General features: G+C 38.3%; 1 protein-coding gene across 1 annotated transcript in view; it reads right to left on the reverse strand.

The window, feature by feature from the left end:
• The window catches only part of LOC126455438 (Down syndrome cell adhesion molecule-like protein Dscam2), a 77100-nt gene that overhangs the window by 11932 nt on the left and 37302 nt on the right, over nucleotides 1–27866 (reverse strand). Inside the window, exons 6-8 of the mRNA XM_050091187.1 lie at nucleotides 24594–24692; nucleotides 5224–5409; nucleotides 719–1012 (exon numbers count right to left, since the gene is read on the reverse strand). Coding sequence (XP_049947144.1) covers nucleotides 719–1012; nucleotides 5224–5409; nucleotides 24594–24692 — 579 coding nt within the window. The remainder of the gene's footprint in view (nucleotides 1–718; nucleotides 1013–5223; nucleotides 5410–24593; nucleotides 24693–27866) is intronic.

A 27866-nucleotide genomic window follows, 5' to 3' on the forward strand; every position in this document is an offset into this window, starting at 1 on the left:
GTCTGCAGTTGCAGAAAATTGTATCTCCAACAGACATTCAATGGATTATAACAAAAATTAATTTTGGCCACAGTAACATTTTTTTTTTTGGGACTCTGTTATAAAAGAATCCATCGAAAATCTCATGAATATCGACAGCGGCTACCAGCTGGATAATGTGTGGAATCCCGTCATCTCCAAGATTTTCTCCACAGATGAAGGAGCCAGAATACTCTGATAAGTGAAATGAGTGGCAACATTGAAGACAGCTGATCCTTGCAGTTCCACAGGTGAGGGCGCTGCCATTGGGTGGTGTGGTCCTTCTGTCACTGTGACTCTGATGCATGTGCAGCAATACTATCAGCGCACTATATAAGGTGGAGCAGAGACTGTCTTTGTCAGTCTTCTATGGCTTGCCTGAAGATGACTGGCAGGTGTCCAGTTGAAATATTGTGGAATGAAGTTTGCGACGACCATATGCAATCCCAAAATTTCTTCAAAGATTTAATTCATCAGGAAAATTTTAAATTTCACAACATAGTTTTTTTTACAACACACTCAGTTCAAGAAGGCCACCATTGTCTTGCATAAATTTTTTATAAATGGATTCTACAACAAAAATATCCACAGATGAGTAAATGTTGGCTTTCCAAACTACACATACTCTTGCATCAGGAATTATGGCAACATGCTCTACAAATTTTGTTACATTAACTCAATTAAAAACTGATTATCATACCTCCTAAATGTGTGAGGGTAACAAAGTCATAGTGTTCCACAGTTGAGCCAGCACTGTTATGAGCTGTAACTCGTAAATTATACCAAGTTCCTGGATTTAAATCCAGGACAATAAATTGAAGTTGCTCTGTTTTGACATTGTTTGATACAAGTGTCCACATGGTTTCATCCTTTACTTTGTATTCAATCACAATAGACGTTATGTGGCAACCACCATCATCCCATGATGTTAAATTTAACAATATGAAACTGGAATTAACTTTTATGAGATCGGAATTTTTAGGAGCAACTGGTGCTGAAAGTAAAATGTCATTAATTAGCACTTGGAAAATTAAGCTTGTAATAAAACACATGAAAATATATCTGCAACCATTTATGTCAGAGATAGCCTACAAAGAATTACTTCACTTGTGCTCAAAACACTAAAGGTACAACAAATCCTGGGCATATTTTATTTCCCATGATGGGATGAAGAGTCATCCAATATGTACCCAACAACAAAACATTACACATGTTAAAAAATCTATAATAAAGAAAAATAATTTGAACATAAACAACTGTACTGTACTTCGTAAAAAGGTAACTGAAAAATAATAGTAAATTCCTCAAATTACGTGGTAGTTAGAAGACTAGGCATGAGATTTCTGGCCTACCTGTGATTTTTTTCCTTTTTCACTTAAAAGATATCACCAACTTTGTAGGAACAAATTTTACTTTAGTCCAGATCACTGTCAAATAGAAATTTTGTAGGTTATAAAAATATAGACCTAAAACAACTCTATACTTGGTGCAAATAACCAGAAACAAATGACCAGTTAACACAAGAATATGTTTCAGAAAAGAAGAAAATATTACAAACTAGTCACAAGGGTTCTGAAGGTTTCTCGGGGTACTTACCTTAATTCTGTACTAAGAATATCCTCACAGAAAAAGACTAACTTCTTAATGTCAGGAGAATCTGAAAACTGACCTATCAGGACATCTCTTCATACTGACTGAACTGGAAACAATGCATCCAACACACACTACACATTGAGTGATCAGTTGTGTGAAGTACCTGTCTGTTGTAAAAGAATGTTTCACTACAAGTATTTCTGGTAAAGATAAGCAAACAGCTCATATTCAGGTGTTACTCAAGAATTTTTTTGGCAAGAAAAATCATCTAGTACTTAAGTTGCTTAGCACATCTATCAAACGTTCAGTTCTAGACTATCTCATATGAGTCTTCTAAATCATTTTGTGGTTTTTTAATTAGCTAGCCTGTGACAACTGGCACCCATAATGGTGGGAGACTGTAGCCCTCTTCACAGTTTGTTAGATGACAGCTTTGCAGCCTCAGTGATACGTCTGCTTTTCCTGTTAGTGGTAAGTGGCAGCCACACTAACAGATCACCACACTTGTCATCATGTTGTAATACCAACAATTTATTATGTTCTCAAAGTCATGTAAAGTGCTCACCATTTGCAATACATGTTTTAATTGTGCATCCCCTCTCACCATTGACTAGTTAAGTCACATTATTGTTTATGTGCCTTTCAGTCAAATTATTGTTTGTTTGTCTTTCAGTTGCTTATTTCCTTCACTGCACAATGAATGATTATCAGTACTTAGTACATTAATAATGCTAATATTCAACCTGTAGATCAGATCATATGCCAGCACAGCATTTAAGTTAGATCATTAAGACTGTCTGTAGATAAGTAAAATTATGAGACTGTGTGAGATCACTTAAACTATCCACAGTATGTCGATAACTTGCTTAGAATGGCCTTAAAGACTGTGCATGTCCACTGGATTAATGTACAAAAAGAAAAAGATTTTGATCCATGGATACCTTTTTAAAGTACTGATCTTCTCATAATACCAAATCTGCTCTAAACTGACAGGTTGATTTGGACACTGCAATGCTTTACTGGGTATGGTACTGCTGGAAGTCATATGCCCTTGTTGTTGTGTGACCTTTTGACTTACACACCCCATTAGCAGGACCTACAGTTTAATGTGTACTCATAACCTCACCATAACTTGGAATTTTTCACATTAATTTATCATTGCCAAATGCGAAAGATGAAGCAAGTAACAGACACGACCATACCTGGAGCAAGGCAGGATAAGCCTCCACCATGGGTACAGGCACTGAGTGGCTACGAAATCTGATGACTTAAAAAAAATGTGTTTTAAAAATTAAGCAGGGGAGGTCCATGAGTTCTCCCACCCCTCGGCTTTCTATCTGATGCCTAGAAGAAGAAACCTACCTCCTCAGCTGGCAACTGTAAATTCAGCTGATGTCACAGTGCCATTACTACAGTGTCATTTAATCCAAACAGAATGATAAAGAAATGACTACTATCAAACAGGTGTCTATCAGTAACGTGGTTCATGTAGCAACAGTGCACTCGGTTCACACAACTGCTGCAAGATTCGCTCATATACAACACTGGAGCTCTTGCTGCAACTTCATTATAGTATTGAGGGATTTCAAATGTTGATGAACTGATGCTGAAGCAAATATGGTATTTGACCAAAGCTATCCAACTTTTGCCAATTGGAGACTGGAGCAAAACTGTTCGAGCTAAGATGTTTTAAAGTATTTAACAGAATAATAAGTGCAATAGAACATATAAAAGTATTTCATCTAACTTTAATTTCCTGTCAGGAAATGCCTTAAATGCAAGTTCTGTGTCTTGTCTTGAAGAATGTGCAGCTGATTTTGGTGCCAAATGTACCAGAGATATTGATACACCATAAAGTAGCAATTGTTTTTAAGTTCTAGGTGAAGAAGCACATTAAGAGCACTGAAACAGATTCCCATCTAGGTGTTTTGAAGGTTTTTCAAGGTATGGGTTAAGAGACGGTATTCCAATGCCAAAATTTGTTTGCCAAAGACTGCAGCATCTCGTGTGAAAGCAGACTATTAAATCTAAAATCTTGTTGATAGGACACAACACAGCTGTTAAACTTGACTTCCGTGACTTAAGACAAATAAATGAAAAGTAACATTATAATGAAACATAATTCTTGAAAAGGATATTGCCTCAACTCTTAATTAGGCCTTTTTTCTTCTATATCTAGTGTGTGCACTATTGGTAATTTATAAAGATCTCTTCCTTATTTCTATTATTATTATTGTTGTTGTTGTCATTGTTGTTTGCATGTGGATCATGCTGGATGTCACAGTGCTTTTAGATTCATTTTCTTGATCTTCCATACAGCTTTTATTCTCTCTCTCTCTCTCTCTCTCTCTCTCTCTCTCTCTCTCTCCATATGCTATTTTTCCTTCCTCAGTTTAGTTGGTTTCTGCTTTTTTAGGAATCTCATTCTACCCAACAGTTAGTCCCTTTTGACTGAATCAATCTACTACTTCTGCTTTCCTGATTTCCTTTTTCACTTGTTTGATCCATGATGAGACTGTTAATTTTTTGACGTATGCCATAATCTTATACATAAGCTTTATTGTTGGGAGTCTATGAACATGTCCACAAAATTTAAATCCTTGTTTCCCAGTGTCTACTGTCAGGTTTGAGAATTTCTGTGTTGCCTTACAGGACTTCAACCTCTGTCAGTTCTCTGTTTTGTCTAGGTCAAGAATTTTCCTTGTAACTCCTCGTTCTTCATCTAGGAGGTTTTCAGGTTGCTTCTTCTGTCAAGAAATAAAACTTTGCCCACCTGCAGAGCTTCTGTATTGATCACCATTTTGTAATGTCTAATCTTTGTTTGTGTCAATATTCAGTTTTGACTGAGCTTTTGTAAATGGATTCTCAGCGCTTCCTTTACTGTCGGGTTTGTAGGCCAGCCTTTTCATTGCATCCTTTCAGAACTTCTATCTTATTTCTGTGATTTCACTGTCTGCTAATACTGCTAAATCATCTGCAAAAACTAAGCAAGGAATATTAATGTCATCTTTATTTCGAGAACACCTGTTTTCATTAAAAAGGTTTCTGATATTTTGCACCTAAACTTTACTTTGCACATTGTGTACTTTATCTCTGCCAAGTTGTGCCATGACCTTGCAGGATTCTTAAATTGACTCTTTATTATACATAATTCTAAAACCAATGTAAAATAGCTCTATAAACATTACATTACCGTTTTACTTCAATTTCTTGTAGAACATTTATACTACTTATTATTTATCTACTACAATGACAAATTTAATTTGTTGTGTGCATTATATTATATAAATATTTGTAGTCCAGTTAAGTGATATTTTTAACTGAAAAAATAGCTTTATGTATGTAGAAAAAATGCAGAAATGTAGTTTTTCTTGGTGAAGCATTGGCAGTTTTGTTGATGTGCAGGATCGTCTCAGAACAGCTCTGGTGGCAAAAAAGATCATGGGTTGAACTGGGAATCAAACCTTAGAACTTGTTTTCAGATCTGATGCCTAGTAAGCCATACACATGACTTTACAAATTAAGTGGCATTTACTTTCTTGAGCAACACAATAGAAAATCAAAAATATGTTTAATGTCATGGAAGTTCTCTGGAAATAATGTAACACTTACCTGAACCTTGTGTGCATGCAGTAATTGTAGAAGTTGGTTCACTTTGCCCTAGTTGATTAAATGTTTGTAAGTAGAAGTAATACTTTGTGCCACACTGCAGGTTATTGAGGATGAAACTGGAGTCTTGAGCTCTTAATTTTGTCTTTTCCCATTCGCCAAATTCTCTCTTGTGGTAGAGATAGAGACCTGTGAAAATTAATGAAACTGTTAAGCTAGACAATTTGTGACCATAGTATATTTAGACCAAAATGAATTGATGATGTTTTATTAATGTTATAGTGGTAAGTCAGATATAAAGAACTAAATCTCAGCAAATACAGGTAAAATGATAGTAGAGAGTTAACTACATCTATAAACCACAGAAAGACAGAATCAAATAATATTAGAAAAGCACAAATAGGAACCATAAAAATTTAAGTCATGAAGTGTAGAAGTTTTTCCACCAAACTGTAGCACAAAGTCACTTGAAAAGATAATATTCATTTAACAAAATTCCCTGTTCTAATTCTTGTACACTTGGTGTCAACTTCTCAGAATTTATCATTGCACTGTAATATGCTAAGCAGAGACAAGTTTAACACAGAGACACTAATAGGAATGCAGATCAATACTGTTTGCACAGGGAGCAAAAATTGAAGAACGACAATGGAGAATGAAAGGAGGGCCTAAGTAAAGCATGGCATTAACTTCAGGCTCTCTGACTCCTGAGGGAGTAGATGAACAGGAATTGAAGACAAAAGCAGAATTCACATTTAAATTTATTTCAGTATTATGTCAATATATATTTCCTACACATAACAGTATATGTAAAGGTGACTGAGATAGAACAAAAGATGAATTACACAGGTATTTTTTTAAGCAACGAATTCACAAAGGCAAAAATATGACTCACACTGAACAAAAATAGAAGAAAATTACTTAACCTAGAAAAGCAAACAAAATCAAGCAATAGAAAGTCTGTCTAACCTCCCTACTGTGCCTAGTTGTCCTACCGTCTCTCCACCTCATCCCTGCACACTCCTCAGCAGCATTTTACCATCCCCCACCCCTACCTTGCTATCACTCCCCCTTCCCCTACCTGCCCCAGCCTCTTTTCTAGCCCCACCCAGGTGCCTCTCCCATCATGTGCTGCTGCTGCTTGTAGTATGGCTTCAGCTGCTAGAGACAGTGGTCATGTGTATGTGAGTTGCATTTGGGTGTGTTTTTGTGTGTGTGTTGCTTATTTTTGACAGAGGCCTTGTTGGCTGAAAGCTTATTTCATGACAGTCTTTCTGTTGTGACTATCTGCGACCCAACATCACCTCTATATGGTGAGTAACAACAATCCTTTTCATAAGAAAAGGAAAGTGTGTTATGATGAGGAGTTGATTCACACAATTACTCAATAAAATTACATCTGTTTACCAGACAACAATTGCCACATATAAATGAAGGTGAGAAAATTAGTCTGTCATCTTATCCTCCTCAACAAACTTATGTCTGAAATACAGTACTCTATTTTAGCAGAGTATACAGTGAACTGAAACTTTTAACAATGTAGGAAAAGGTAGATAGCTACTTACTGTAAAATGACATGTAAAGCTGCAGACAGGCACAATTAAAAGACACCTACATATAAGCTTTCAGCGCAACCTTCAGGAGATAAAGGAAGAAAAACACACACTATACATGATTATCTTATATTGTAACATTGCACAAACACAACGTCTGAAAAAATTTGTCTACGAGGGCCCTGACACACTGTCTTATATATGACTGTTTACCACACAACACAGTGCCTGCTGTACCATCTGTCATGGTGTGTGACAGCCTCTTTTTTTTGGGCTGACTGTGGAGTCACACACTGTTTGATTATGAGCACTCACTGTGTATGGGGTTGCAACACCCCTTCTCCCTTGGGGAAAAATATTCACAGTGGAGATGCCCATGTCTTTGTCAGAATTAACACACCATCAAGAACTGAGAGGCAGTGACAGGGACTGTAATAATTATGCAAAGGATTTGACACTCAACCCAGTAAAATAGGATCAACCGTAAAAGCTATCAAAATCTGAGAATTGATAATGAGAAAACCATCCATGGTGTTTTGCACTTCAACATCTAAGTGGAACACGAAAGTTCATCCTGATTAAATACTGGATCATGGCCAATTTGGAATTGAGAAAAAGCATCTTCATTAGCATATTGGGCCATAGGGCAGAAAGGAACCTTGCAGTGTAATGCAACAAAACCAGAGCCCAGCACTGCAGGCTATGGACCATTTTGTCTGGTAAAGGTGCCAAAGGATGGAAAAGAGGGACCAGATGTAAAAAAAAAAAAAAAATCTGTGAGTAGCGCTATTGAGCCGGATTCAGAGTTTTGGAAGCATACACAATAGGGCATTTCAAACTGTCCATGTATTTGTGTATGAGAATGGACCCAAGGCCATACTGGGATGCTTCTGTGGCCAAACCAGATGTTGGCCCAGTTGGAAGGTAACCAAGCAAGGTGTCGGAGTGTAATTCTGACTTCAGCAGAGTAAAAGCATGCCTGCAGGCAGGTGATCAGTGAAAAGGAACACCTTCCCATAAGAGAGCATGAAGCGGGTTAACTACTGGGACTGCGTTAGGAAGAAATTTATGGTAATACACAATCTTTCCAAAGAAAGGTCTGCAGCTCTTCGACATTGGTATGATACAGCGAAGCTATAATATCATTGACCTATTGGTGCAAAGGCTTGATGCCAGTATGCAGCACTTCAAAACTGAGATGAACAGTTGAAAAAATAGCAGTTTGTACAAATTACATTTCAATCCAGTGTCATGCAGCACCACGAACAATACGTGAAGGATGCATAAGTGTTCTTCTGTTGAGGAACCAGAAACCGTAATATCATCCAGGTAGTTAATGCACCCCGGCATAGAGGCCATTAGTTGCTCCAAAAATCATAGGAAAATAGAAGGGTCACTAGCTGCACCAGATGGCAGGTGATGGTATGGTATACCCAAATGGGGTATTCTCTATGAGGATATGTTTGGAATCATCTTCCAGAGTCAGTTGCATGTAGGCCTCAGACAAGTCTATGTTGGTAAAGCTGCACTGAGTTCATCCTGATGGTGTAAGGGATAGGTATCAGTTGTAGAATCTGAATTTACAAAATTTTTAAAACCACCATAGTGCTGAAAGTTACCATTAGGTTTTGCTACAACTACCAGCAGAATAGACTGCTCACTAGAGGAGAAAGGCATGATAACACCCAAAGATGCAAGTCAGTCTAGTTCTAATTTGACCTCCTTCTGTAAAGCTATTGGGATTGGTCAGGCATGAAAAGAATGGAGACATGCTGTTGATTTCAGTATGGTGTGAGTCTTGAAATTGGTAGCACTCCCTAGATCTTTTGAAAACAGGGATGAATATCCCAAGCAGTTGCTAGTATGAAACCTGATCTAATACCAGATGCACTTTTTCAGAAATAGAGAAGTCAAAATTTTTGAAGGTGTCCAACCAAATTAAGTTTTCAATGTTGGCATCAACCACCACTAGAAAGGTTAAATCCTGAGCAATTGCTTAATACACTACAGTAGTAGGAAACTGTCCAGTTTTACTATTTGTTGTTGTGATCCAAGATCCTAATGATGGGACTGTTGCACTTGTGTCTACTTGCATTTTTAACATTTTGTCCATAGCACAGACTTTAATATAGAGTTGGTTTCGGGCAACCATCACTTGAGAAACACTGTTCAAATCCATGTTCATGTCTGATGAACAAAGTTGAGAGCTACACACAGATGCAATCTCTCTCTCTCTGTCTCTCTCTCTCTCTCTCTCTCTCTCTCTCTCTCAGAATGGTTGTATGTTGCCCAATCTTTGGGCATGCAGCCCACTCATATTGAACAAAACAATAAGAGCATGATGGGAGAGGAGTATTTGGCTACTGTTGTCTCACTGGCTGTTGTTGCTATTTTGCATGGAGCTGCCCCATGCATTGTGGAGACCACGGTTACATGTCTGTGATGTCGCAGTCGATGGTGTGGTGGCTAAGGAGGAGAATCAGAGGCTGCTACATCACACAAATCTTCTGATTTCCTACTTCCTTAGGTACTTCAAAAGACCAGGAAATGTTCAAAACCTCTATGAAAGAGGAATATTCACACTGTAAAGCACTTTCATGAACTTCTCTGTCAGGACCAGGTATATTATAGCAACACAAACCATCAAATCAGCTTCAGTAATGAACTGGCAATGACAGCTAAACCCATAAAGTTCCATTGTCCAGGATATGTAGGGTTGATGTGGTCACTTTTGACAACATTAGAACTCAACATGAACAGCAATAAAATGGGCACATTTTTAATGATAAGTAGAATGATAAGTAGAGAGCAGCTGACACATTTCATCAAGATAGAGACTGGAAGGTTCCTGAAGAGGAGCCAGCTGACAAAAAGGTGATAAACACAAGGTGAAATCCATCACAGAAAGAAAGCCTTACACATGCTGAGGTCAGGGACCACAAAAGCTTCAAAATGTTGCTGAAGGCATTTTTTGTATGCATCCCAGTCATCCACAGTATCATCATACAGAAGAAATGGTGGGGATTGCGGCAGTGGCAGAGAACCCTGTCATGTTATCAATGCTGTCAAATTATTCAGTACCATGGAGAGAGCTTGCTGCAGGTTGGTGAGAGCTCACTGCTAATAATAATAATAATAAAATTTTATTGTCATTTGGCTAATTATAGCAATAGACAAAGTCAAGAACATATACTTGTACATAAACTACTATATCGATGTAAATTGGTTTACATAAAATAGGTACATGTTAGAATACAGTATTTTCATCTTCAAAAAATTCATGAATGGTGTAAAACGGATTGTTCACTAGTATCTTGTATAATTTAGCTTTAAAAAAATTTACAGGCAGTTCTTTAAAGTCAGAACTTAGTCTATCAAACATCCTTAGTCCAGGAACTAGGTAGGAGTTCTGTGATTTTGATAATCTGTGATATGGCACGTCTACAGATGTTCTGTTTCTGGGATTAGAACACACAAAATTAGAGACATTGTTTCTAATGTACAATAAAAAATTGTAGATGAATAAGTTTACTACTGCAAGACACTGCAATTTAATAAACAGAGGTTTACAATGTTCTGTTTTATCAGAATCCATTATTATTATTATTATTATTACTTTCTTCTGTAAAAGTTAAATGTCATTTACATGACAGCTACTACCCCACAGTAAGATTCCATAAGAGATGATGCTTTTGGAAGAAGGCAAAATATGCTGATCTCACATAGTCAATGGGAACATGTCTTTTTAAATTTGTAAGTAGATAAATAACTCTTGAAAGCCTAGCCAATATATTTTTAATGTGTGGTTCCCATGTCAATTTGTTGTCAACAGTAACACCTAAAAATTTGACAGTTTCTAGTTCTTGGTAGTTAGGAATACCTTTGAGGCTAAAGTAAAGTGTCTGGGTTTTGTTTTCATTTAGTAAGAAGCCATTAGCTTTGAACTGTAATGAGGACTGAGCAAGGGTATTTTTGGTCAGTGTTTTCAGTGTGCCTAGATCAGAGCTTTTATGTATAAAAGTTGTGTCATCAGCATACAATATTGTGTGAGAATTTATGAACAAGAACAGGTCATTAATCCTTAGTATAAACAGTAAAGGTTCAAGCACCAACCCTTGAGGCACTCCGTACCTAACATTAAACAAATTTGATTTCTCCCTACCAATGCACACAACTTGTTGACAGTGCTCTAGAAAAGACCTGAACATATTTATACTGTTGTCATCAAAACCATAGTAAACTAGCTTATTCAGCACAGTAGCATCTTGTTGAAAATGGCCTTGGTTTCCCGCAAGCGATCAGGTGCAAGCCTGCGAACATGTGAGGAGACTGGTGGGCCTGGAGTTGTACGGATGTGGTGCACCGTCTCATGCTTCGCCCTGCTCTTTCTTGTTCCCTGTTTTGGTTTGGGTATCGCCTTTGTGGTTGAAACAGCAGGAGCCTGTTGTTGTGTCGTCAACTGTTTTGACGTCGTTGAGCCATCTGCCGGTCAGATTCCTTCATTGCTATGGTGTCCTTCCAGGTGGGTGCACTGAGGTTATCTACCCTTTGGCATGCATGAGAGGTCAGACATCCTTGTATTCCCAGCATAACAAATCCCTTGGCAGAATGGACGAGTTGTGAGTTGCATAAATCCACGGACAATGCATGTTTTGCCAGGAAATCAGCACCTAGTATAGGTTGGTCGATATAGGCCATAACGAAGGTCCAGTCACATTTTTCTGGTAGCCCAGTGTCCACTGGCAGTGTTTTCTGTCCATATGTGTGGATGACTGAATCGTTGACTGCTTTCAAAGTGGTCTTTCAGTGTGTTTGTCTGAAGGGAAGAAATTTACAGGCAGAGCGCTGACATCTGAGCCAGTGTCAACCAAGAACATCCATCCTATGGAGCGATCAGGAATGAAAAGTCTTTGTGAAGCAGCGTACCTTACAGCTGTGTGAGACGTCGATCCGCATAACGTAGGCTCGTGCTGAAATGGGGGTGTTCTCCTTCCATGCGTCTGTGAGTTTAGGCACACTTGCTTGTTGTCATGGTCGGCTGCGCCTAAAGCAGGCCGTGGGATGCGTTTGGGTGCGAGCACGGCGCCTTACACTCGGTAGCTTGCACGCCGAAGCGCTGGTGGAACCAGCAATAACTGGTGCCGTTGTTTGCGTGACACGGCGGTCGCGTCGGCTGGTGCCGACACGTGTGTGTGTGTCAGCCGCCGCAACTTCGTGTGGCTCTAGCCGCTGCAGCTGGGCGGTCAGCTGATCGATGGCAGCGCGGAGAGATCGGAAATCTTTGGCTGTGTCCGCCGCTCATCGTGCAGTCGTGGCAGCACAAGCAGGAGGCGCCGCGGCGATCGGCTCTGGCTGTGCTCGGCTGGTGTCGTTGGCCGAGGTGGTTGCAGCGGCGGCCACTGTGGCGCGCGAGTCGAACAGGGAGTGCGCTCTATCAGCCACTTGCAGCAACTCGCTTAATGGCTGGCCCTCGTAAGCAATTAAGGTTAAGCCCACCTGCGGAGGTAACTGCTGTTGCCATATGTGCAAAAGTAATGTGTCTGAGAACACGGAAGGGTCCACCATAGCACGTAAATGCCGGTAAAAGTCTGAAGGCGACCTGTCACCGCGTTTCTCGTGGTACAGGAGCTGTGTTATCCGCTGGTCCACAGGTTTTGTACAATGCGAAATTAAAGCCGTCTTGAGAGTGGCGTAGGCTTGTTGTGATGGGGGTTGCATAATTATATCCGATACCACTGATGACGCACGTTGGTCCAGGTTGCATATCACTGGCGTTAACTGTTCAAAATCGTCGACTATTTGTTGCTGCACGAAAATGTTCTCCATAATAGTGAACCAAATTTCTGGACGATCGGGAACGAAAGGTGGGGGCCGAATTTGTAACCGCGACACGGGTGGGCCACGATCACTGGTGAACGGAAAGTGCGAAACTCGTGGGAGTGGTATCGACGCCGGTGATGAAAACGGGAGCACTTTTGGTCTCATATCAGCGTGACCGGCATGCTGGTTGTACGAGGCAATATCCTGTGGCGGCGGCGCGGGACCTGCCGGCACACGCGGCGCGGTTGGAAATGTAACGTCGTGGGCGAAGTCAGTTTGCGATGTAGGCATCCGTGGCACTGTGAACTGAGGGTTTTGCTGCATCGTGTTGAGCTCCTTCTTGATATTTTGGATGACGCCGTCGATGTCGCAGAAGAGGTTCTGTGCAGACGACATGTCAATACGAGATGTCGCGGAAAATATCTAAAGAAACTTGCCTACTGTCACACTGTTTAGTTACGGGGTCACCACTTATGTAGGAGTTATTTCACTACATAAAGGAAAACATTTTTGTGGAATTTATACTGTAAACAGCCACCTTTATTGTACCGCACAAACACAATAGATACATATGTTAACGTGGGAAATGAACACTGGTTGTGTCCTCCAAAGAACCCCGCTCGTAAAGAGAATCTCTCAGTGTCTTGTCAACTATCGACTTGTCACTCCCACATACCCAAGTAGACACTAACTTGCTCATACATAATTGTTTCTAAAATTTTTGAAAAACTAGGGTTATGGATATAGGTCTGTAACCAGCGGGACAGTTCTTTTACCCTTTTTTATATATGGGCACAGCTCTAGAAATTTATAGTTTGTCGGGGAACTTACTTTCAATTGGCATTTGTTAATACAAAAAGTTAAGGGATAAATCACACAATCAATGACATCTTTCAACAAATTACATGACATGTCATAGTACTCAACACTAACTGAAGGTGTGAAATTTTTCACTATTTTTAGGATATTATTTGGGCTCACTTCTGTGAAAGTGAAGGTGCTTGGGGGAAGCTTTTCAAAGCAGCTGTCCATAGTACTAAGTGCATTTTCAGGGGGTTTGTTTTTTGAGCTACTAATTTCTTCAATTGACTGAATGCAATATTTATTAAATTCTTCTGGGGTAATGGCGATTTCCTCTTTGTGTTTACTATGAACAATGGAGTTTATTATACTCCAGGCCTTTTTGCATTTATTGTTGGATTTTTCAATGTTTACTATGTTATGCAGTTTCTCTGCTTCATTTATTGCCTTCCTATACTTGTATTTAGCTTTAGCATACAGTTCTTATACAGTTCTGATTTACTGGTTTTGTACAGACTAGAATACCGCATAACAGTATTTTTCTGTTGCCGTAACTGTGGAGTATACCATTCCTTAGTTCTCCTTTTCTTGTGATAACTACTAATATTCACTGTACAGAGGGGTGTTATTTTCAAATATATTAAAAAATATGGAGAAAAACTTTGTGAAAAAAATATCAGCTGAACAGTGTTGAAAGCTAATAAAATATGTGTCCCAACTGAAATAAGTGAGGGCATGTCTAAACCTATCCATCCTCTCTCTAATCACTGGTCTAGTAATCGCAATTTTAGATTCCGGTTTGACGCAGTCTGAAGTTACATTATTAAGACTAAGATATACTGCATCATGGTCTGAGAAAGAGAAACTAATTACATCAGGGGACATAGAAGTTTTCTTAATATTTGTAAATGTATTGTCTAGAGAGGAGGAGCCTCTGGTAGGTTTGCAGTTAACATAGTACAGGTTAAATTGTTGAAGCACATTTTTGAGCTCTGTCACAGTTTTTCTGTCCTGCAGGACATCAAAACTTGAATTGATATCCCCTCCAATGACAGTATTGTATTTTTTCCATTTCGGTATACATATGTACATTAAAGAGTTCCTTGAGTCTCTCCAGAAAGATATGGGGGTCAGCACTAGGTGGCCTGTACACTACTCCTATCATTAGCTTAAGGCTCTCAATTACTAGACCTGATATTTCAAAATGCATTTCATCACAAAGGGTATTAAGATCCATCCTGCCACAGTTTGGTGCAAGAGGTAATTTTGCATATATTGCTACCCCACCACGTAAGTGCTGTTTTCTGCAATAGCAACTAAGTAGTGTGTAATCATCCAATACTTTGTACCCATGCTCATCCTCTTTAGACCAATGTTCACTTAAACATAGAATATCTACCATGTTTTCATTTGAAAATTCATTGTCTATTAAGTTTTTGTCTGCCATACCCTGAATATTGAGGTAGCATATTTTAAACTCTGCTGTTCAACAAGAGACTGAAGAATTTCTTCCACTGACATATTGACCATAATGAACCAAGAAATGGAACACATGGAGTAGAACACCATACAAGTCATCAAAACATTGTAATGTTGCACAAACACAATATAAGAATTCCAAGTAACCCTCTTTTGCTCCATTTACACATGCAGAAGTATACTAAGACATTGAGTGAAGTAGTATCTGGTATAAACACAGTCCACCAAGAAGTACATGGTGCACACTCTAACATAGAGTGTACAACTATCACATTTGTCTGCCCAAGGTCCCTTGCACACAGCTTTCATATGGCTGTTTGGCACATTGATCTCTTGTTCTTCACCATTTGCTTCTACTTTCGATTTTCTAACCAGATGTATGTTACTGATGCTTCTCATTATCTGCCTTTTCATTCTGCCTGACAGTATGGGTACATTGAAATAGTGGTAGTAAACATCTCTCCTAATGAGTATGATGCTAAATTTGGCGAAATTTGGTCCCATATCTAGGGGCACCAATAATCTTTCTTCCCATATAACATGCATAAATGGAATATGAAGGAGAATAATGAGACTTGTACAGTACATACCATCCACGACATATCATACAGTGGCTTACATAATAGATATGTAGATGCAGAGCTCCATTTTTTAACAAAAGAGCACTGATAATGGACTGATAACAAGGAAGGAAGGCAGGGAGGAAAGAAGATTGGGTTTAACTTCCCGTCGACATTGACGTCATTAGAGATGGAGCACTAGTTTGGATTGTGTCAAGGATAGGGAAGGAAATTGGCCATGCCATTTCACATGAACTACCCCAGAATTTGCCTAGATTGATTTAGGGAAATCATGGGAAACCTAAGTCTGGATGGATGGACAAAGATTTGAACCATTATCCTAAATGCCAGTCCAGTGTGCTAAACACTGCCATCTGACTTGGTGACTGATAGCAAATAGCATAACTCATAAAAAATTACTTCTGTATAAATAGATACAATAAGTATGACAGCAAGGTGGAAATAAAACAGTATGTCAAAAATTCACTTATTTTTCCACATAGCCTTCTTATAGGTCAGTGGTTGTCAAATGTATTTGCTCAAGATCCAATACTGACATTGTGGGGTGGCACCTCAGTTTGCACGTGTACTGACCTTATTATTATTAGGTAACCTACATAAATTAGTATGTTATGAGCTCCCAATAGACTGACCTCCGAATACTAATCATTAAGCTGACACCATACAGAACACTTCCTGCTGACTGTTCTCTGTTTAATACTGCTGCCTCGCTAAACAAACTCAAAATTGTGACACAGTTATTTCTTGACTAGGTGTTTTGTGCTGTCTTTGTAAGTGGATGATTAAGTGATTAATAACAGTAAGTGTACTTATTTTTAAATGCATTATGCAAGAAGAGACATGCTCACAAATGTTTACTAAATGTTTTGAATGTTATTTTTCTTTTACTCATTGTCCTGTACTACAACAGCATTAACTTTATTTCATATTACTTGCTACGAATATGTACCACGTTTGAAATGGGAGATTGGTATGAGGCACACATGCCAATGAAATGTCAGCACTGGGAAGATAAACAGAAAAACATTTGCCCTATCATGTCCCTTCATCCCACAGTGACAAGTCTATCTGTGTTCCTGTACCAAGCATCACCCCGAGGTGATCAACTGGCTTTTAGCATGCCTACTATAATTCCCTCAGCATATTTTTACTTAGACAAAGAAGAGAGATACAGTAGGCAGCTGCAAATGTAAGTGTTTATTCATTACCAGATTTGCATATAAATCACTTATCCTTTGTTAGAAGATATTAAATGTTAACATTGTAACAAAAGGAAATGTATTTTTGAAACTGGTAAAGAATAAATACTTCCCATTTGCAACTGTTGGCTCTACCTGACTCGTTCATTGACTAAAATATTGTGCAGATACTGGGAGTGATAAGCCATATTTTTTATTCGACAAAAAAGTGAGGTACAGTAGGCAGCTGCAAATGAAAGTATTTATTCATTACCAGATTTGGATGTAAATCAGTTACCCTTCATTAGAAGATATTAAATGTTAACACCTGTAACAAATGGAAATGTATTTTTGAAACCGGTAAAGAATAAATACTTACCATTTGCAACTGTTGGCTGTACCTGACTTATTAAATTATTGTGGAGTTTCTGACAATCATCAGCCATGTTTTTATTAAAATCCTGTAATACGGGGAATAAGAATTCTAAATTTCTGGGCATCAGTCTGACAACAGTTAGATTTTGTGGGGCATATTCATATTCATGGCAGTCAATAGTTGGCATGTGCCATTTTGACAACAATTAGATTTTTAATGAGTATTCAAGGGAGTCAGGTGTTGGCACTGAATACAATAATTGTTATGGCACCATGAGCCAGTTATGGAATTCATCACTGACAGAATTTTACAGAATGAGTGCCACCATGTTTGCACATGTAGAAAATAGCAAAGTGCTGCTGATCAACTTCAGTAAACAAGAAGAAAGACTCCAGTGTGCTGGTCTAATTGAGTCCAGTCTTCCTTAACCCTGTGAAAATAACATTCACTTGATTTGTGTAATCTTATAATGCTCATGTCTCTTGCAGGTGCATGAAAGGAAGGGACATATCAGTAATCTGATCATTTCGAGTCACTATCGAAAATGAGTCTGGAATCGGCATATTTTGTTCCTTATTTTATGCAAGATCTGACAGATGTATTATTAAAAAATTATTTTACACTATTTAATGTGCATATCAATTTTATTCTATTGTCTTTACTCTCAAACTGTCAGAATGACAAAAAGCCAATGCCCTCCTTCATTTCTGATATCTTTCACATGTCAAAGGCTATATAAGAATTAGAAAGCTAAAGGTTTGTTCTTGACTCTGTATTCTCGATTTTTATTCATTCTAACTGGGGAAAAAAAAAAAAAAAAAAAAAAAAAAAAAAAAATTGAATACAAAAATAAAATTTTTTACTTATGTGGTGTTGTATTCTTTGGCTATCTCATCAATATTTACATCACATAAAGTCCTCACTGCATCTTCTAAATGGCTGGACAACCGATAACAATATCCATTTTTCAAGTAGTTAATTTCTGAAACTGAAGCTTCACAAAAGTAAGTCAAAGGAAACCATCAAAATAAACTCTGCACAGTCTTGTAAATTTTTATAATTGCTAGGAGCTCATCTCCAAAATTCACAATGTTCTATAACAGGGTGTATATGTGGACAAGAAAAAAAAAATTCCTGGATTTTTCCCGGATTTCCCAGTTAAAACTACACTTTCTCCCGGGTGAAAATACACTTTCTCCATGTTAAGTGACAGTATACTCTTCCCTGGAACTATAAAACTCATCAATCCTTTGAATGTTTATGGTTTTATATATGGACTTAGAATTTCCTGACACTTAGGAAATGAAACTCAGGGGGGAAAAACACGTTTTGAAAGACCTTTGATGTGCACCAACTTGTACGCTGCATATTTCCGTATTACAAAGGTATAAATTTGAATTCCACCAAATACTGCATGTCACTTTCTGAAGCATTGAAATCGAGAGTGCGATTTGCTTTTGTAAGCCAGTCCTAGCTCATGTCACATGATACCGCCAGCTGATGACAGCATAGGACACGTGATGTAGTCAGCCAATAGCAATATCACTCTTAAGTAGCGCGAACATACAAATAAGAAAATTTAATGGTTGAAATTAATATACATAGCATTCACATATAATATTGGTCTCGAAGATTAATAAGCTGGATGAGAAGCTAAGCTTCCACATATAATGTTGATCTTTTTTGCGTGTGTTGCACTTTAAGATAGATTACACAAATGTGCCAGTAAAATCTATAATAACGACGTAAATGTCTGATCTTCTGGGCTCGAAATTCTCCTAAATGGTTATCCTCAAAGAGTTGATTTTTAAATGAGAGTCAAACACTTTGTGATTTTAGAAATTCATCTTACATTCTTGCACATAGTTCATTTTGTGTAAAAGGAAATTTGGTTTGAATGTAATGCTTTTCAAACCACCATTCGCAATATTTTCCGGCAACCTGTTAGAAATAGGTTCGTTTCAGTAGGTGTCATAAGGTATTTTAATTCATTTGATAGCTCTCCGCTGCAAAAATCCATTTGTTATCATTTAATGTGAGAGCAATAAATGAAGAGGAAGCAACAAAATCACTAAATGTAAACACATGACATGTGGCGATGACCCACCTCTCCACCACAACTCAGACTGCTCTGGTCATCACCACCAGATTTACTACATTTCCGAACTGAGGCAATATTAGATAGTGGCCCCCAGCCACACTTCTGTAACCACAAGCGAAAGAAGGTACTGCTCATATGAGACTCAACTGTGCATGCGCAAGAGCCCCCCTGCAACTGCTCAAGTGAATCAAATTTAAACAGTTGTCATGTCACGCTCATCAGAGGCAATTTGTTGTTATGAAGCATTGCATAGTCTTCCTAACACCTTTGACACACTTTGCTGTTGGCAGACGGTTGTATGAGCACTGTGTTGTGTTGTTGTATACGGCGCATTTCCTTTGCAACTTAAGTTTTATTTTCATTTTTCTTTCTCTCATTCATGTTTTGTTGCTGCAGTATCATTCTGCAGTAGTGGGATACAGTAATATCCTTTGATAGAGTATTGGTTCTTACCAGTCAAAATCACAAAAATTTAACTGAAAACTAATACAATGAATAATTCCCAGTATTCTAAACAATTCCCGGGTTTTTTTCCCGGTTGTCCCCCAGATAAAAAAATTCCCAGTTTTTTTCCGGATCTCCCGGTTGTCCTGGGTCATATACACCCTGTATAAGTAAAGCTTTAAGCAGTGTGTCATGCTGAAGTTTCATTATTTATCAAATGAATTTCATGAGACCCAAACTGGCAGAATAATTTGAGATCAGCACATTCAACATGCCAAGGATTCTCTATGAAAATGAAACAGCATCGAATATTTCAAATAGCTGCAAATCTGAATAAAATGTTCTTGGGTTTCCAATTGTGTCAATTGCTTAAAACTACATGAGCTTTCGGCCAAGCACTCCTTGGCCATTGTCAAGTTGTATGACTGCCAGTGGGCTGTTGGTGTGCCATTATATACGTTATCTGCCAGCTGTGACATTGGTGCCCATGACATTGCCATATATGGGCATGTTTTAAGTCGGCATTCGATGTGCCCTCTTCAACCGCGTGATCGCTGGATCCCACGCAGTGCTGAGCTGCAAGCCACCGTCTCTATTCACGGTGTTTGTGGTAATTTTTATTTCAATAACTTCCTTTATTAAACTGTCCCAGAAGCCATTAGTGTAAGCCACAACAAAGGTATCTTCAAATTTTATGTGGTGACCGTTTTCTAACGCAGATTTCTCTGGATAGCATAGGCGATAATACCTCTCATGTTCTTTCCTGCGTTGTTCCACAGTGTGCACTGTTTGTCTGAAGTACTTCCAGCCACACTCACAAGGTATTTTGTAGACTCCAGGTGTTCTGAGACCTACTGTGTCTTTAACTGGTCTCAGTAATTGACCGATTTTCGTTGGAGGTCTGAAAATTGATTTGATTTTGTGTCTTTTCAACAGGCGGCTTATCTTGACCAACACAGAGCCACAGAATGGCAGCAAAGAAATTTCTTTTTCCTACTCTTCGTCGGTGGTCTTATTCTGATATATCCCAGAAATCACTTCTTTCACTTGATGGGCGCACTACGTAATGATGAAAGCATTGTGTTACTTCCTGCCCACAAGGGCAATGCCACCATAATTATGGAGTTCGAGGACTATGATACAAAGATCTGTGCGCTACTGAATGAAGATACTTATCAAAAGCTCCTACATGACCCGACATCAAGAATAGTAAGAAAAACATCAGAACTTCTTAAGCAACCTTCAGTGGAAGACAGTGTGGTTAAGAATCTTCTCCCACAGATGCCTAGACCACCTACTGCTTATGGTTTACCGAAGACACACAAGGACGGGACGCCATTTCACCTTATTGTGTCCATGATAGGTTCTCCAACATACAAGCTGGTGAAGTACTTGACCAAGCTCCTCGCTTCACAAGTGAGACACTGTGAACATCATATAAAAAAGTCAGTAGAATTTATCAGCAGAATCCACCATCTATGCCTTAGTGAGGATGATATTATGGTCAGTTTTGATGTTGTGGTGCTGTTTATGAATGTGTCTATCAAAGACGCTTTGGACCTAATTTCCCAGTACTTTGTAAGTGACATGGTTGAGCTATTTAGGCACGCTCTTATGTCCTCCTATTTTGTGTACAGCAGCCAGTATTACAATCAGACAGACGCCGTAGCAATGGGTAGCCCATTGGCTCCAGCTGTTGCAAACCTCTTCATGGAGAATTTTGAGGATATTGCCATAGATACTGCACCACTGAAGCTGAAGTGTTTCTTTCTATACATTGATGACACATTCGTCATTTGGCCACATGCACATGAGAAACTAGATGAGTTTTTGAACACCTCAATGGCATCAACAGTAATACCCAGTTCACCATGGAAGTGGAAAAAGATAATGCATTGCACTTCCTCAACGTTCTTGTCCACCGTAAACAAAATGGGTGCCTTGGCCACAGTGTCTACAGAAAACCCACCCACACATACCTGTTCCTGCATGCCACCAGCCATCATCATCCAGCACAGAAGCACACAGTATAACAAACATTGGTGCATCGTGCAAGAGCAATATCAGGCGACGATAACCTGCCCATGAACTGAGCCACCTACGCAAGGTTTTCAGGAATAATGGCTACAGCGCAGAACAAATGAAAGAAGTGATTTCTGGGATATATCAGAATAAGACCACCGACTAAGAGTAGGAAAGGAAAATTTCTTTGCTGACATTCTGTAGCTCTGTGTCAGGCAAGATAAGCCACCTGTTGAAAAGACACAAGATCAAATCAATCTTCAGGCCTCCAATGAAAATCCGTCAATTACGCAGACCAGTTAAAGACGCAGTAGGTCTCAGAAAACATGGAGTCTACGAAATACCTTGTGAGTGTGGCCAGAAGTACATCAGACAAACAGTGAGCACTGTGGAACAATGCAGGAAAGAATATGAGAGGTATTATCGCCTACGCTATCCAGAGAAATCTGCATTAGCTGAGCATGCGTTAGAAAATGGTCACCACATAAAATTTGACGATACTTCTGTCATGGGTCACACTAACAGCTTCTGGGACAGTCTAATAAAAGAAGCTATTGAAATAAAAATTACTGCAAACACCCTAAATAGAGATGTTGGCTTGCAGCTCAGTGCTGAGTTGGATCCAGTGATCACATGGTTGAAGAGGGCACATCGAACACTGACTCAAAACATAACCATATATGGCATTGTCACAGGCACCACTGATGTCACAGCTAGCAGCTAGCATATATAAGGGCGCACCAACAGCCCACTGGCAGTCATATCACTTGACAATGGCCAAGGGGTGCTTGGCCGAAAGCTCGTACAGTTTTAAGCAATTGACGCAGTTGGAAACCTAAGAACATTTTATTCAATGTTATCGCCACAAGACTGTATTCATACAGCTGCAAATCTGTTTTTTATTTCTTGCAAATGTTCTCTCAAATGGTACACCGTATGACTTAGTAAATAATTTTGGTGATAGTTAAGGTCATTCTGAGCACAGAAATGGTTGTAAAATTAGACAAATCTTTTTTTTTCTAGTTCATTTACCTACAATTGCAGTTTGGCTTCAAATGCAAATATTTTGTTGGTCATTTGTCCAATTATCTTGTTTGGTTCTTGCAATTCCAAATGAAATTTGCTGACATTTTGTATAATATTGGGCAAAACAGCAGTAAGTGCCCACCATTCATTATTAAGTTCAGCATAATTTTTTCCACTTTTTTTTGTAAGAATAAAATAATTTCAGATTTCAAACTGACCAAACATCCCAGCACTTTTCCTTTGCTTTGCCATCTGAATGCAGTATTTTGGATATCATCAGTGTAACAAACTAGCAATTCCTACAGTAGTTCTTTACTTTTTCAGTGATTAAATTCACATGCACGAATGAAATAATGTCCTTTAATTTTCTATTTGAAATCTGACACGCCAAACTTTCTTCACACAGCAATGGGCAGTAATTGATAATTTCCATCCATTCTTAATTAATTCTATCAAAGTACTGTTTTTTCCTGTCATTGACGGACAGCCATCTGTACACACTGATATTAAATTGCTTGTAGATAACAAAATCTTTATTGCATTCATAAAATCACAATCTTTTGTGTGACCTCTCATGATTATAATTGCCATAAAGTCTCCTCCTATTACCCCATCATCTGTGCAGTTATGCACAAATAATGTAGATTGAGCCATCGAAGCTACATCTGCACTGGAATCAGATGCAAGGCTAAAATATTTGCGTATTTTTACTTTATTTATTACTACAGCAACCATATATATTGAGACATCTTCTATGTGGTGGCAAAAGGTAGATTCTGAAAACATAAGCTTATTTATTTCAGCTAATATTCGTTTACTGTTTGAGAAATGCTGAAACAAAGTTTGAGAAACAATTATCATACATTGCTTCACTAATTCAGCATCAGTGAATAACATTCAGTTACCTAATATTCTTCTCTGGTTTTTTAAATCACAATTCTACACAGTGCCCTGCAATTAAAATAACCACTATGGCAGACAAGTCATCTGGCAGTAGGTACTGTGAGAAGCCCGTTAGCATTATTATAAAATATGGCTGAGAACCATGAGCCACATGAATGCTTGATTCGGGTCACATGCAGCCTATGGGCTGCAGTTTGACAGCTACTGTTTTAGATCAATGCACTTTGTCCACCATTTTTAGAGAGTATATTCCATGTGTGAAGTGAAATACTGTATAGCTTTCTGAAAAAAGTACTGAAAGGTAGATGCGACACTCCAGATACCAAATATTATGACGTAATGAATGGTGAAACAATTTTATATCTTTCAGATACCTTGTATCCAAATCATCTATGCTGACAGATGCTGGCTTGAAGATAGTCTTTTAATCAGTCCAAGTTTTCTCTCATGTATTTGGACAACCATTTGGTCAATACGACTTCAGAAGGATGTAGGCTACAGTAGGTACTGGGAGGTGAAGAAGCTTGCACAGGATAGAGTAGCACGGAGAGCTGCATCAAACCAGTCTCAGGACTGAAGACCACAACAACAACAACAATGCAAAACTGAGGTGGGTCATAGCAGATACCTCTTATTTTCTCAGTATTCAATGTCAAACGTGCATCTGTATCAAGTGAAAGGCTATTGCAAGCTTAACAGGGGTTTTTCTTTCCACAATCTTTCTGTCCCAACTTGTGACAGCAGGGCATGCTTGCTGAATAGTGTAATAGATGATGTGACACACAAGAAAGGTAGAAAGTAACTTCCTTGTTGACACAGTTTGATCCTCTTGAATGGTACCTAGAGAACCACCAGTCTTAATGTACCTACCCAATGGATGGACCATCACTAAGTGTCACAGTACCGCACTCAATGAAAAACTGTAAAGACACAGGAGACATAACACTTAACACAGATTATTGGTGCACAAACAGGTGAAAATAAACAACACAATTCAGTGAAGAATCTTATAATATTAGAGATCAAAGAATCTTATAATGTGTGTGATTGAGCTTCAAAATCATGGTGTTACTATATGCAATGTATTACCTTCAAGAACATGGCCAGCATCTGGTGGAAGCTGCCACTGAAGTGCAATGCTTGATGCAGTTGTTGAAGATATTTGTATCTCGCTTGGTACAAGTGGAACTGAAAATATTATAGTTTTACATTAAATTTCAGTTAGAAATTTCACACAGAACATAAATTCATTTAACAAGTATATGATACATACAACACAACATTTTTAAGACCTGCATGCAAACTGGGTAATAAACATATATACTTTCTCTGGCCCTGCACACAGAAGACACAGTGCGCAATGGGCACAAGTATCAAACTGAATGCATCTACCCATATAATGGAACTTATTGTGACAGTGTTTAGCACATGGAATAACAAAAGAGAAGAAACGTGATGATATGCTTGCAGCATTGCAACACTGTAATATGCAACATTCTGCTCCCCTCCCCCTCCCATCCTCCTGAAGAACATGGTTTATGGTGTGGACATGCAGTACGCAATATGCAATGTCCACCACAAGGATGTCCTTCAATCAAGGAAATGTCCCCAGTCATTTCCACAGCACAGCTGTTCTGCTAGTTTTTGTGGATTTAAACCACATATTCTTTTCACGTTAGGGATATGCCAGTCAGCAGTTAACTTTCTGGCAGAGACTAACAAACTGAAATACCGATCTCCTACTAATATAACCAATATCCTCATACCATAAAATTCAAAATCTTACAAAATAGTTGCAGACTTTTTGAGATTGTAACCTACACAGAGAATTATCAGTAACTGTGTGCTCTGTATTTACTACCATAAATATACTGTAATCATCAGATGTGCTATGTATGTCATGTAGTGCTCACTGCATTTTATCTACACAAAATGGCAATAAAATAAAATTTAAACAAGTTCAATCCAATTGACTAACTAGAAAAATGACAAAGATATAGGGACAGACACTTCAGTAAATAGTTGTAAGTAATGTGACTAAAAAGTGTAACATAGAGGGAGTTAAGAAGTGAGATAAAGAGGGAATTAGAAATGTGAATAACTATTTTGAAGCCATTATGGTTCAAGGAAAAGGAGAGAGAAGGCATAAGAAATTTTAAGTATCACTTACACAAACTAAATAGCGGAGATGCTGAGCCACGATAGGCACAATAAAAAGATTCACACATCATAGCTTTTGGCCATTAAGGCCTTTGTCAGCAGTAGATACACATACACATACATACACATGCACATGCACACACTCACACTCTCACTCACGCAAGCACAACTGTAGTTTCAGCTCTCTGAGACTGCAAATGTGTGTGCAAGTTTGGTGTACTGTACTAGACAAAGTGAAAAATCAGTCATGAATAATTTTTCAGAACTTTCCAGAACATTTTCAATATGACAGAAGTTGCCATTCCCTTAATTCCACAACTAATCACACCAGTTCAAAAATCTCACCAAACAGAAGCAGCAGTTGAAATGTCGTAGTTGTGTCAGGCCAATCAACATGATTTTCATGTCCACCTAATCACGATGTAAAAATGCTGGGGGTGTCACAGTGATCCTGAAACAAAGCAGGAAAGAAAGCAATGGAAACGTGTGTACTCACTACCACCAAGGAAGGCGAAGACCCAAACATAATCAGGCAAGGTGATGCTCAGCGTTTTTTGGGACTGCCATGGTGTGGTGCTAACAGAGTATACTCATAGTAAGCCTGAACATTGCAGGAGCATTGCAAGAAGCTGTCCATGTTGTTGGTTTTGCTCCAGACAATGCCTCAACTCATTCTGCAAAGAACACAGCCTACAAGCTGCTTCTTCAGGCTATCAAACGTTGACTCAACATGTTACACTGCTGATTAGGGCTCTAGAAAAACTGTAGCACTTGCTGTTGAGTAATTCACATTTATTGTCATGTTTTGACATTAACTCATCATCAGAACATCTGTCAAAAGATTACAAATGTCATAAGAAACAGAATAATAAAGATTTTCTGAATCATGACTAACAAATTCTTTTTTTTTTTTTAAACATACTGGACAAACCTAAGAACATACAGAAGAAAAATATCTTCCTACACAATATTGTGTCATGTGTGTGCTAACTGCTGCAGAGTACAAATGAGCATGAAGTGCATAACAAGCTGGCAGGTTAAGGGAAATGACCTCCAGGTAGCATGAGAACATACGTGATGTGGCTAAGAGTAGCTAATTGGAGTATAAAGAAAGAAGTGTGCTAATACAGTAAAATGAAAAAGAATAAACGCTTAAAGGTATTATTGGCGGCATAGCCTATGCCTATTCAGAATGGTGCAATGACTGCATACAAATTTGTATTGCTTTTTTAAGTGCCCATTTTTTTTCATACACTCGTTAGCTCTTTCATTTTGCACATTATGATTTCATCATGTGTTACATGTTTTAATCTCTTCGTACCAACTGAATTCTTCCTTTTGTCTTTACCCCTTCTCTTGCATTTACTTTAACAAAATAAATTTAAAAATTAAATAGTGATATTTGGTACACTGCTGTAAGATCATATTGTATATATATATTTTTATTATGGTTAGTATTATATCAGTTAATGTTGTGCGTAATTTCATATAATTAAAAATAGTATTCTTCCTTTTATCCCATTGTCTACTTCCTGTTTTTTGTTTAACAAATGTCTGTATGATGTCCATCCATTTTACTTGTAATCTTTTTGTATTTTTTCCATTATTATTTATCCAGTATTTTGTTTTTACCACCTCTTATGATCCTGTTTATGATTTTTAAAGATGACTGTTATTCACATATATGTTATTGTTAACATTATTTTGTGCAGATTTATATTTTGTATATCTTAACAAGCAAGGTGGCACAATGGATAGCACATTGGACTTGCATTTGGGAGGAAAATAGTTCAAACCTGATTTAGGTTTCCTGTGATTCCCCTAAATTTCTTCAGACAGATGCCAGGATGGTTCGTCTTAAAGGGCACAGCCGATTTCCTTACCCATCCTTGCCTGACCCAAGCTTGTGCTCCTTCTCTAATGACCTTATTGTTGACGGGATGTAAAACACTAATCTATTCCTCCTCCATTTTGTATATATTTAAGTATTTGTTATTTTACATCTTATTTTAATAATTAACAACTTGTTTTTTCATACCTCCATTAGTCACTCTTAGTGCACTTCAGTCATGTACTCACACTATCTGGAGGTCATTTCTGTTAACTTCATAGCTTGTGATATGCTTCACACTCAGTTGTACTTTGGAGCAGTTAGCTCATACATGGCACTGTACTGTGTATGATGAACCCCACCATTCTTCT

This window comes from Schistocerca serialis, chromosome 2 (assembly GCF_023864345.2).
Source record: "Schistocerca serialis cubense isolate TAMUIC-IGC-003099 chromosome 2, iqSchSeri2.2, whole genome shotgun sequence".
In the NCBI taxonomy this organism is placed as follows: domain Eukaryota; kingdom Metazoa; phylum Arthropoda; class Insecta; order Orthoptera; family Acrididae; genus Schistocerca; species Schistocerca serialis.